General features: G+C 44.4%; 1 protein-coding gene across 19 annotated transcripts in view; it reads left to right on the top strand.

Moving 5' to 3' along the window:
• RYR3 (ryanodine receptor 3) overlaps positions 1 to 12,455 on the top strand; it is a 529,106-nt gene that overhangs the window by 318,210 nt on the left and 198,441 nt on the right. For all 19 annotated transcript variants that reach the window (XR_006704802.1, XR_006704801.1, XM_045450137.1 and 16 more), the window contains exons 22-27: positions 1,476 to 1,579; positions 1,846 to 1,929; positions 3,598 to 3,757; positions 5,124 to 5,271; positions 6,142 to 6,347; positions 6,928 to 7,102. Coding sequence is in view for 17 of the 19 variants with exons in the window: in XM_045450137.1 (XP_045306093.1) it covers positions 1,476 to 1,579; positions 1,846 to 1,929; positions 3,598 to 3,757; positions 5,124 to 5,271; positions 6,142 to 6,347; positions 6,928 to 7,102 (877 nt within the window). In the remaining 2 variants the exon portion in view is untranslated. The remainder of the gene's footprint in view (positions 1 to 1,475; positions 1,580 to 1,845; positions 1,930 to 3,597; positions 3,758 to 5,123; positions 5,272 to 6,141; positions 6,348 to 6,927; positions 7,103 to 12,455) is intronic.

The following is a 12,455-nucleotide window of genomic DNA, read 5'->3' on the forward strand; positions in this document are numbered from 1 at the left end:
GCTGATTCATTGTTTTGAATAAGAATTTGTTTAATACTGTTTTCAGACATATCACTAAGATTAATAGGCACTCAGGTTACAGAATCTCTTGTGCTAGAAAGCATTTTTCAAAGAGGATGTAAACTGACTTTGTGTTGGGTGATTTGTGTAAGGTCATGTCTGAAGGCATAAGGATAGGTGATTTCTGAAGCTGCCTATGACCCTGACACCCTCAAATTATGAACATTCCAGCTTAGTTACTGAAAGGGTCCCTGCACTCTAACACTTACTGGTATCGATATAGCTACCGTAAAATAGTCTCCTTCTAGATGACTACGTCTCTGCTGTGTGCTTTTATAACACCACAGACCTCTCCTTTAGAGAACTACTCACAGCTGCAATATTACATTTATTATTAGGGTTATTTTATTACTATTCTCTACTCCATTAGACTGTATTCTTCATGGGCCTGGGGCTATCCTGGCTCACCACTGAACTCCTAATGTCTAGCTCAGTGCCTACCACATAGCAGACACTTGACAAATGTTTGTTGGATGACTTAATTAGTTAATGTCTGGATCTGTTCTATCCAGTACTATAGTCATGAGCCACAAATGCCTACTGAGCACTTGAAATGCGACTCATCTGAATTGAAATGTGTTGTAGTTATAAAATACACTGGATTTTGAAGACTTGCTGTGAGAAACTCCTATAGACTGTCTCAGAAATGATTTCTTAATACTGATGGCTTGCTAAAATGGTAATATTTTTTATCGTGGGTTAAATATATTATTTTTCTAAGTTTGTTTATTTATTTTGAGAGAGAGAAAGTGCACATTAGCAGGGGAGAGGAAGAGAGAGCGGGAGAGAGAGAATCCCAAGCAGGCTCTGCACTGTCAGCAAGAGCCCAGTGCAGGCTCGAACTCACAACCCCATGAGATCATGACCTGAGCCAAAATCAAGGGTCAGATATTTAACTGATTGAGCCACCTAGGTGCTCCTAAAATATATCATTAGGATTAATTTCACCTGTTTATTTTTGCTCTTTTCATGTGGCTACTAGACACCTTGAAATTATAAATGTGGTTCACATTTGTGGCTGACTTTATATTTCTGTTGGGACAGTGGTGTCTCCTGGACAGATTATGTAGTCCCTTATAAAGAATGCTGTCCTGCAGCAGCATTATGGTTCCATGAATTTGGGGTAGGCAGGAACATGGCTACCATGTGTAAAATTGTTTCTCTATGAGAGTATGTTCTGAACACAGACACTTGAGTAGAAACAATCCACAGAGCACAAGCTGCTGGCAACTTGGGGACGATGTGTGTCATTTGCTAGAGGGAGAGATGGTCTATTTGCCTATCAGCAAATAACTGTGTTTGTCTTGCCCTATATGGATTGCCTGGGCCATGTTTCAAAGTGTGTCCTTTTCTGTTTTCCGGGGCAGTGCCTGTTGTCAAAACTTAAATTATGTTTTTCTTATGTTGTCACCTAGACACGGGATGACAATAAAAGACAACACCCCTGTCTTGTGGAGTTTTCAAAGCTGCCTGAAACTGAGAAGAATTATAACCTACAAATGTCAACGGAAACCTTAAAGTGAGTGCTGAATCGAATTAAATGTGGACTAAACAGTGAGTGGGTGATTTAATGCCTTATAACTACACTGTAAAGGTATGTCTCTTGCCTTGAAAACATGACGCATTCTGATAAATGAGTGGAGATGGTGATTCTTCATGCCACTGAAGGACTTAGCATAGTAAATAACACATACACCATGGTTGTTGATCAGCTCAGATGCAGGTTAGGGTTCTTGCTGTCTTTTAGCAAGTTGACCCTTCTCCTCTCCCTCTGCTACATCACAGAACCCTTCTGGCCCTGGGGTGCCACATTGCTCACGTTAATCCAGCTGCTGGGGAGGATCTCAAGAAGGTCAAGTTGCCCAAAAAGTAAGTGATTTTTTTAATGATCGAAAACTTTCATGCTTCAGTCTGAATTTTTTAACTGGGAGGATGGGAGGCCCGTGGGCAAAGGCAGGTGATGGCCCCAGATCCATGCCTGCCCTGGCAGGGCACGGTTCTCCCAGTTACTTCGGCTGTACTGTAAACCCAGACAGAAGTCTGCTGAAATATGAGTGTTTCCAAGCTTTCCCTCTTTTTGCTCCTTCACCTGGGACCTACGCTGCTATTGTTACTTCTAAGCCGGGAGGTGCGACACTCAGAAGGTTACACAGCCTTCGGTCTGTAAGAATAGCAGTTGGCACAGGAGCTCAAAAATGGTTGGTAGCCACAGAAGAGACTCACTCCTCTGGCATTGGGCCAGCCTGATAATTCCTTTGTGGAAACGGTTGTCTCTGCCAAGATTTAATTCGGCCCCTAAATCTATGTCCTATGCTCTCTCTCACCCGTACATTCCTGGAGAGTCACATGTTCTCACACATTCAGATACGCGCTCCTGGCACATTCTCGCGCTCAACTGCTTGCTCACCCTCACGTGCACCAGCCTTGGGTGCGTGTGCATTCACACACAGGTGTCCCAGTTACTTAGGAGCCAAGGCAATGCCAGCTTTAATCAAATGTTTCTCTTCCCCGTCTTCCCTGTGAAACTCCCAAGCTGCCAAGCCTCACTCTCAGAGGCAACTCCAGGTACAGAGCCTGCCGACCAGACTGCTGGGGTCAGTGCTCAACAGCCAGCACGTGTTGACTCTGCCCAAGATCGGGCATCCCAAGATGGTAGATGAGGGGCAGTATTTAATGCCTGTAGCAGACCGTGCCTCTCACACTGCTCAGCAGTTCCTGTGTAGAGGGAGTTCCTGGTCTATAAGTCATCACGTTCAGGTTCTGGCTTTGATCTGGGCATTCAGTGTCCCTGGGGCCGTCATCGCCTCCAGACTCCCATTCCTACGTGGCTATGATCAGCTGTTCTCCTTGAGAGTCACTCCACCGTGTACCCTGGTCCTCTCCATTCATGCCACACATCTACCAGGCCTCATACTCCACTTTTTCCCATCTTCACATTATCTACCAAATTACAGACCGTTGAGGCTGTGGCTCCTGGACCGAGGAGCAAACCATGAAGGTCACCTCAAGCTCTCACATTGTCTGATGTCCTGACTTTTTGTTTAATTCCCAGAGTAAAGGTTTAGCTTTCTAAGATGGAATGATCATTCTCTACTAATTTATAAGAAACCATTTGGCTCAAGGTCCTGTCCTTGCCAATCTAGTTGTAACCCTTTCTGTTCTGGAAGTGAGTTGAAGGAGCTGTCAGTAACACCACGGCACACTGAATGTGCCCCTCATTTGTCAGGCATTTGTAGCCCCTCATTTGTAGCTTTCTTAGAAATAAGGCTGGGTTTGCACTGACGATCCACTTTGCCCAGCAGTTTGTGTCATCTGTGACGTGCATTGGCAAAAAGAGTGGTGTATTAGGGGCTTCATCTAAGGACTTGCAATAGAGCTGGACAATTCATTCTACCAAAGGGTAGAACCTGAGACTGTAGCCTTATTTTCATGGCATTCTTACCATGTGTTGCTGGTCTAAAATCTGGTGTGGGTCTAAGATCTGGAATATACACACATGTGTATATATATGGAAGTATATGTTTTGTTTACTTATAGCTATATGATGTCCAATGGCTACAAGCCAGCCCCTTTGGATTTGTCTGATGTGAAGCTATTACCTCCTCAAGAAATTTTGGTGGATAAGCTTGCAGAAAATGCACATAATGTTTGGGCCAAAGACAGAATAAAACAAGGATGGACCTATGGCATCCAACAGGTGAGAAGTACTAAGTAAGCCTGCTGGAAAAATTAGGAGATGTGATCATCCATCAAAATGCCATTTTGCGTTGGTGGGTATTAGATTGGAAGATGGAAGTTGCCCTTGCACTCTGTCCATCATGCCTCAGTGCATTCGTTATTTATAGAATCACGGGACTGGATGGGATTTGTAATGGTCACACTGACATTAACTCCAGGCATAATTCCAATTTTGTAGAAATGAATAGGCTTACCTTTCCTTTGTTAATCTGGCTCACTTGCGATCATGTTCCCTGTGTGTGTGCCCACTGGCTGCATCTTGCCTCATTCCCTATCTTTTTTGTTGGCATTGTGGAGAGCTGAGCTTTTATGCCACTCTCCAAGGCCAAGGTAAGCTTTCCACAATTCAGCATTACAGCTCAGAAGTGTTTCTGGGTCAGTCCCAGGCATCTACCACTGAAGGTGAAAAGGAGGGGAGCCCAGCTCAGAAGAGGGGCAGACCAGCCTGCCAGGAAGCCTGTGCCCCTTACCTTAGCCTCTGCCCACAATTTGTGGGCAGAGTCCTTGGCTTGCACAGGATACAGCCCCAGAACCAGGGCCTGGCAAGGAATTAGATGGAGTTTAGAGACAAACCATCTCTCCTTTAGTGTTCTTTAATTTCCTTAAGTATCCAGGGTACCATCAGGGAAGGTCAGGGGTAGTTGTATGTACACGTGTTTATTTATGCCTGAGTCTCCAACTCTGCACATGTCTGGAAGCCAAGAAGACCACAACTATGGAAACCATGGCAGAATGGGGTAAGGGAGACTCAAAACAGCATGGCAGGCATATTTGTTGATGATGACTTATCACTGCAGTCATTGGCCATTGTGTTCTTAGTACTCCCTAAGGAACTGAGGAGGTCTCCAATACAAATGTGTACCTTCTATAATGAAATGGACCCACTGTGGCACTGCCACCTTTTCTGATGCTTCTCTGTGAACATAGGTGTTTATCTATCTTGTTTCTCTGTTAAGAGACTGTTGTGAGGAGACTCTAATGGTTTGAATCATGGCATGATCTTCCACAGGGGAATAACTAGGTGAATCCCCACCTGCCTTGCCTTGGGAGTAGAGGTTTCTAACCAATTTCAGGATACTTCACTTTATTCACAGGCTGGCATTATTAAAATGTGTTTTTAATAGCAGAAACTTGCCATTTATATTCATTTAATCCTGAAGAGAAGTAGTAAATGAGTATATTGCTAAATATCAAGGTGCTGGGGGGAGTGCTGGTGGACGGATATGAGGAAGCCGGGATGGTGGCTCAGAACATGTAAGGTGGACAAGCTCTTGGTAAAGACAAAATGTATTTTCTCAGAACCTCTTTTGTCTGGCTTCATGTAGGATTTGAAGAACAAAAGAAATCCCCGGCTGGTGCCATACGCATTACTGGATGAGCGTACGAAGAAGTCCAATAGGGACAGCCTTCGTGAAGCTGTTCGCACATTTGTTGGTTATGGCTATAACATTGAGCCGTCAGACCAAGAACTAGGTAACGAGTTGAGATTGTTCATTCTGGTCCCAGACGACTAAAATGTTACTTCTGCAAAAAGGCTGACTTTGAACAAGTCTAACATGTACTCTTAGAAATGATATTGGTACCAAAGAGCACTAAACAGAATGGTGTATTTTAACAAGAGAGGGGAGGAGGAAGGAGAAAGAATCATGTTTAAACTGTGTGATGAGTTTGTATGGTGAGCACTTCTGTGACCCAGTCCCAGAGGGAATAAGCGATCCTCCAGCGTAGCTGAGCTTTTGGGGATATTTAGTCACAAAACCGAGAAATCTTTATTTCTCTTATTTACCAAACATGTGACTCTCAGCTTACTTTTGGGCCAGGTCATCTCATCTCTAAATTGACTTCTACAACTCATTAAAATCACCAGCCCACAACTGATGAACATGTCATTGGGATCCCAAACCCAATGAGGGACTAGAGGCAAATTAGGTCACTATTATAAGTAATGAAGAGGATGGGTTTGGAGTAAGACAGACCTGGGTTCATATCCTTACTTTCCTCCATTTATTGGCTCTGTGACTTTGAACAAGTAAACCTTTCTAAGCCTCAGTTTTTCATCTGTGGAATGAAGAGCGTATTAACTGACCTCATAGAATTGTTGCTGGATATCGTTTCTAAAGGATCTACCAGAAAGTAGTCACTCAGTGAATGTACCTTGTATTCTGATTAGTATATGATGATCATGGTGATGATTGTATTATGAACAAAATGCCATGTTGGGTAGCAGGAGGTCTGTCAGTCTTTGTTGTTGTGCAATTCCTGTAAGGAATGCTACCTAATTATTAAAGGCCTGTGTTCTCTCTTTACTTCCTGTCCCCTCTACTCCTTTCCTTCTCACAATAGCTGACCCAGCTGTGGAGAAAGTCAGCATAGATAAAATTCGATTTTTCCGGGTAGAGCGGTCTTACGCAGTGAGATCTGGAAAGTGGTATTTTGAGTTTGAGGTGGTGACCGGAGGAGACATGCGCGTTGGCTGGGCCAGGCCGGGCTGTCGGCCCGACGTTGAGCTGGGAGCCGATGATCAAGCCTTTGTGTTTGAAGGCAGCAGGGTGAGTCTGGGTCGTGTCCACATGTCCCCAGAGTTTTTCTTCTCCAAACATTTCCTTAGCAATTGGAAGTTCTGAGTGTCTGAATCTCTGGCTTCAAAGTGAGTCACCACTGTCACTGGCTAATTTAGGTCATTGAGTGATCATTACCTAGTGATCGTCACTTTGCTTTTTGCTCTGGTATAGGGGAAGACTATACGCCCAAGTTCCTTTCTGTAACTTCCATACCTGCCCTTGAACTTGAGCCCATTGCCTCCATTCTGAAGGAGGTTCCCAGAACACACCGCAGCTAGTATGTGAGGAAATCTTACCACTTTGTCCTTGAGAGAGTTCTGTTTGCTGTCATAGCTGATTGGGTGTTGGGAGACTCTGGCTACCTTTTCTGATGAGCCTATGTAACTCGGTTTCATTTATTTGTAAGACAGATCACTCCTCCCCATGAGTTGTCCCTGGTAGAGAGGTGAGTACTTTGTAGAGACCAGGTACCACCAGTTAGGAGAAATTGCTCATGGAGGCATTTCTTGAGCTGCACGGGGGCTTTTAGGACCTCCAGTTCTCTAAGCTCTGGAGTCTTATTTCCTAGGGCCAGCGTTGGCATCAAGGCAGTGGGTATTTTGGACGTACGTGGCAGCCAGGAGATGTGGTTGGATGTATGATTAACCTTGATGATGCTTCAATGATCTTCACACTGAATGGGGAGCTGCTGATTACCAACAAAGGCTCTGAACTTGCCTTCGCTGATTATGAGATTGAGAATGGTAAGTCTACCATCTCCCCCCCCATCCCCGTTCCAGCTCCATGAGTTCAGGGAAAATCCAGGGAGAGCTGGGTGAGCTCATCTGCCTCCTTATTTAGGGTGGGCCATTCTTTACATATTTAAAACCCTGGTGGTGAAGACTAACCCATTTACTTTCATTTTTGAAGAGTCAAGAGCATGGCAATAGTTGGTATAAATATCAGTTCGGAACTTCCAGATAAATTAAGAAGCTCTCCTGTGATTCCCTGTCCTGCGGCATGGCATGTTAAAGTTTCCCAGCATTACAAACGAAATGCTAATTGCGTGTGGACTCATGTCCCTGGCAGAATAGAAAACACAGTGAATTAAAGAATTGTCCTTTCATTCTGATTTGAAATGTCAGTCTGCATGTTTGTGTAATTGAACTTGATGCTTTGATGAGAACCATTGAAACACAAAAGTTGGGCGTAGCTGTTCCCTTGAATGAAATATAATTTATTTTGAAATTCAAACATGCTCTGAAACCGAAGCACAGTTGCACTTATTAAAGGCCCTGAATAGACAGACGTCAGTCAGAACGGCGCTTCCAGCTACATAAAGGAGCAATTGGCGCTTACTTCCTGTCTGTTTCACTACGTTATATGCAAACGTTGGCTGCATATAGGAGAAGGAGCACTGGACTCTGAGTCAGCTGACTCGCTCCTAACAAGCTGTGGCTCCCAGAGAGTCTCGGCTTGACGTCTCTGGGCTTCGCTGTCTTCGTCTATACCAGACAAATAGACGGTAAGAAGTTCCAACATCCTTCCTGGATATAAAATTCTACAGCAGTGACTTAGTGCCCGCTGTACGTACATCCCTATGCTTGGCGCTGTGTCACTGCCATCTTCATGACAGATGGGGATGAGGCGGAGTAGTCGAGAAGGTGGGAGGCCACTCTCCTCCTGTCTCTGCTGCTCTCCACTTAGGACATCTGGGGTGGACTTAAACTTCATCTCCCTCTCTCTAAATGATGAGGGCTCCGGCTGGTTCTAAATTTCCAACACTATACAAAAAGAAACCTTTTCACCAAGAAAGCTAAAAAGAATAGAACTACATAGGTGAGAGAAGCAGAAATACGTGTCACTGTATATATATAATAAATAAATATTCTCTACTTGCAGAGTTTTTAACAATCTCTACTAAGAGTTTTTTTTAAACAAATCTCCACTAACAGAGTTTCTATAAGTCACTTTCATGATTTTTACGGACACCTCTTTTCTGTACATAACTGTACTCTAAGAGAACTTCAAAGATTTTTCTAAGAGCCACGTATTTAGGGAAACAGGAAGCTTGCAATTGAGTGTATTTTCCTAGAAAGACAGGATGACTAAAGCCAGGTGGGGTCACATTTGAATGCCTGCCAAAAAGGTTTAAAATCAAGGCCTTAAAGATTCGTGGTTTTGGAGACATTTGGGAAAGAGGTCACCAGCAGAAAGAAATGTTTCTGTGCTGGTTCAGAGGCAAAGCAGAGGAAATGGGGACGTGGACCTGAGGGCAGCGTAGAAGATCCGCCTTCTGACATGGTTCTTAGAAAACAGACACCTGCCTGGTACCCAGTACATGCAGTGCTCTCTTCTTGAGGCCAGGAGGAAAAGGAAGAACCAGAAGATTGAGACTCATCCCCTAGGAAAGTAGCTCACTAAGGTAGACAGAGTCCAAGGATGAGGAAACTTGTCCTGGCTCTACTGTGTAGGAACTAGGGGAGTTTACTTACCTATGAGGCTTTGGCTCCACATAAGGAAGGGATGAGAACCTTGTGTGTTGTGCAGTTAGACGTGAAGTTCAAAGCCTTGCCACTCAAAGTGTGGCCCACTTGTTAGATATGCAGGATCTCAAGCCCCATACCAGACCTAGTGGACCAGAAACTGGTGGCAACAGACCCCAGTGGTTTGCATACAAATGAAACCATGAAAAGCAGTGGTCCAAAATATATAAAAATGCAAGCCATAGCAGTGTTAAGGGGCTCATTTTCTAGTTGTAACAATAAATAACACATAACTCTGAAAAGATAATAATTCAAGGCAGTAGGTTAGAAATGGCAAACGATGTCTAATACAGATGGCAATTCCATAAATGCAGTATTAAAACTGGATGTTAAATAAAGAATATGACAGATGCCCACCTCAAAGGAGCCAGGGTGTTCCCCTCTGGGAATATAACTGCAGTAATAATAATAGTGTATGAGTAGTGTGAGTAATAGTGTGGGATCAGGAAACTTCAGGAAAGGGTGGGAAAGTTTGGAAGATTGGTGTATGGAATTTATAAAAGACGAAACTGGAAAGATAGAGAAGGTACAGAGGACAGTCTCAAATATCAAGACTTGGTATTTACATTCAAGAAATTTGTGCTGTCTAATCTGGGCCAAGCACCCTTGGACTTCACTCTCTGGGGCATGGGAGCTGTTGGAGGCTTTCAGCAGAGGAATACTGGAAAGAAGAGGGATGTTTGAGGGTAACTTTGCTTTTAGAGATCATCTGTGTTGTATTGAAAAAAATGCCTCCTGGACCCTTTGTGTACAGGGACATGATCTGACCTTCAGAATAACAAAGTCTATTATTAGTGAGCTATTTTATAATAGAATTGTACATATTCACATATTATGCTGTAATATTGTATTGCACTTTAATAACACAGAGACAAGGTTAATTGGAAGGCTCTTTCACTTCTGTGATGGCTCAGGAGTCTGAAGAAGGACAGTTGAAAGGAAGTCGCCATGCCATTCTTTGATGATAATAGTCCAGAGGCCTAGAATAGCCCTTATAGCATCTCTCTGCTCTCTGCATAAGGGGGAAAGAGGCAGCGATTCTTGCCTGGAGCTGTTAGGAAAAGCATCTGTTGAAAACAAAGCATTTTGTACACGGTATCCCTCCATAAAGCAAAATCCCCTATATGCTTCTATTCTGGTCACCAGCATCCCAGCCTTGATTCAGGCCTTTCCCGAAGTGAGAGTTGTGCTGGTGGGAAGTTTCCAGTCCTTTGGCGAAAGAGTGGGGACAAGCATTCTAATTCATGGCTGTTTTCCTCTGGCTTATTTATAAATTGTTACCTCTGTCCTATTCTGCATCCTAAGAGTTGATATACTCTTATCTGCCTCATTAGAATTGTCCTCATCATTGTTCCCTACTCTGATCCCTGCCTTGGACCATTACAGCTTTCAGCATTGTCACCTAATAGCATCTGAAAGCTCAGAAGCTTCCCTGGTGAAACCTTTGCGATCAGTCTTCTCTTTTATTCCATTTAGAGGAGAAGAAAATACAATTCTGAACGTCCTGTTAGACCTCAGAATGTGGCGTCTGAATGAGGCTTTACTGCCGGTCCCCTGTGCTGCCTCTCTGCCAGGCACTCCCCTGAGGGACAAACTGCTCCATTAGAGCTTCGGTGTCTGCAGGGACAGCCTCCTGGGCTGTTCCTGCCATTGGCCCATCAGGATTTAACAGATCCCCCAGCTCTGCTGGCAGCTCTTTCCGTAGGTGGCTGATGAAACCTACCTGCGGGAGGCGTCACTGCCATCCACATGCAAGCCACATTGGTGCCAAGGGGCCCCTGCCATTCTCTCTCCAGATGGGTGCTATGGTTCTGAAAGTGGTTGGAGCAGGGAACGTGCAGCATTTGCTGCAAGTCTCGTGACTACCTCCGAGCTGTCCTTGGACTCCATCTTCAGGAGGCTTAGCAAGAAATGAAAACGAATGGGTAAAACACACGCATCTGTGGTGAGACTCTCAGAAACACCCAGGAGGGGCCTGGGCACTCATCTAACCAGCTCTTTCCACGATCTCGTTTTTCCTTTACTGTTAGTGAGCTGCTCTCGTTGTCTTTCCACAGCTTTAAAATGGATTGACACCGGGGCCATGGTTTAGATTTTCTAGGGAACCAGTTTCTTTCCAAGGTCCTGAATAATTGAAAGATGGCCCCCTGGCTCTCCCTCTTTTTTTTTTTTATTTTTTTTTTTATTTTTTTATTTTTTAAAAAAAAAATTCTTTTAACATTTATTTATTTTTGAGACAGAGAGAGACAAAGCATGAACGGGGGAGGGTCAGAGACAGAGGGAGACACAGAATCTGAAACAGGCTCCAGGCTCTGAGCCATCAGCACAGAGCCCGACGCGGGGCTGGAACTCACGGACCATGAGATCATGACCTGAGCCGAAGTCGGACGCTCATCCGACTGAGCCACCCAGGTGCCCCTGGCTCTCCCTCTTTTTAATCACAGAACTAGTCAGGAGGCCTCATGATACAAAACTTACTGGAACCTGGAGTCCTCGGCAGGATGTAAATGTCTGTGTTCTGGCCATTCCTCTCCTGGAACAAGAATTCCATGCATATCCTGGTTCGAGATAAGGCCATGTGCAAGTCTTCTCCTCCGACCTTCTCAAAAACGTTACTACATTGCATCTATGATGCTGCATATGTGGAGGGGCATTTCTTTTCCCCTTTATTTTTCTGTCCACTTACTTCTCCAGTCTCATTTGAAGCTAGGGGTTAACCGAGTTGTGTGCAAAGTACAAACCCTTGTTTGTGAGAGTTGTTGCTCACTCGAACGCCATGTGGCCTTACCAAATGGAACTTGTTATCCAGATTTACTCCAGGAAGCCATGTGGCCGCTTCAGAGGTAGCCCTTTTCGTGTAAGGAGCCTACAGTGGTTGGTGGTTGTGGGTCTGCAGTTGCTTTATCTAGAGGCAAACTGCTCAACTGCTTAACACTTAGGAAAAGTAAAGAAAAAGTCACAAAGCAAGTTACTATAGATAAGAATTAGAAAGCCAGGCATCCTGGCCTCAGTCCCAATTACTTGCTCTGGACCGCTTCTCTGGCAGCTTTTTTCACATGCTGGCTCTGCATGCTTACCAGGTGACAGACCTCGAGCAAGTTACCCAGTTTGCTAAGCCTCAGTTTCCTGTTCTGCAAAATGGGCATAACAGTGAGCCGAATCAGCAGAGCGCTAAGCCCAGTGCCCAACACCTAGAAAGTATTTGATAAACATTAGCTGTTGTGGTTTATCATCGTCCCCCCCTTATCTACCAGGCAGAATTAGAAAGTTACATGACATTTTAATGCCTCATGAAAAGGACTTTTCAGGAATGGAAAGATCATCAACTAGAGCCTCTCAGCCAGGTGGAGGGAACTGATTCACTGGGTTCAGTTATCAGCTGAATATATCAAGTATTCTTCCCCTGGAGAAAGTGCTGGCACCTTATGAGGATTTATCTTTGCTCTTGGTCCTTTCTCGGTTTTCTGTTTTCTGACCCAAACCTTGGACTTAGCTTCTTTTCTGCTGTTTTGCAGAGCTGTCGTGGCTATGCCCACTTTGTCCCATGAAGGTGCCCAACAGTCTTTCCCCC

Source organism: Leopardus geoffroyi, chromosome B3 (genome assembly GCF_018350155.1).
Source record: "Leopardus geoffroyi isolate Oge1 chromosome B3, O.geoffroyi_Oge1_pat1.0, whole genome shotgun sequence".
Taxonomy (NCBI): domain Eukaryota; kingdom Metazoa; phylum Chordata; class Mammalia; order Carnivora; family Felidae; genus Leopardus; species Leopardus geoffroyi.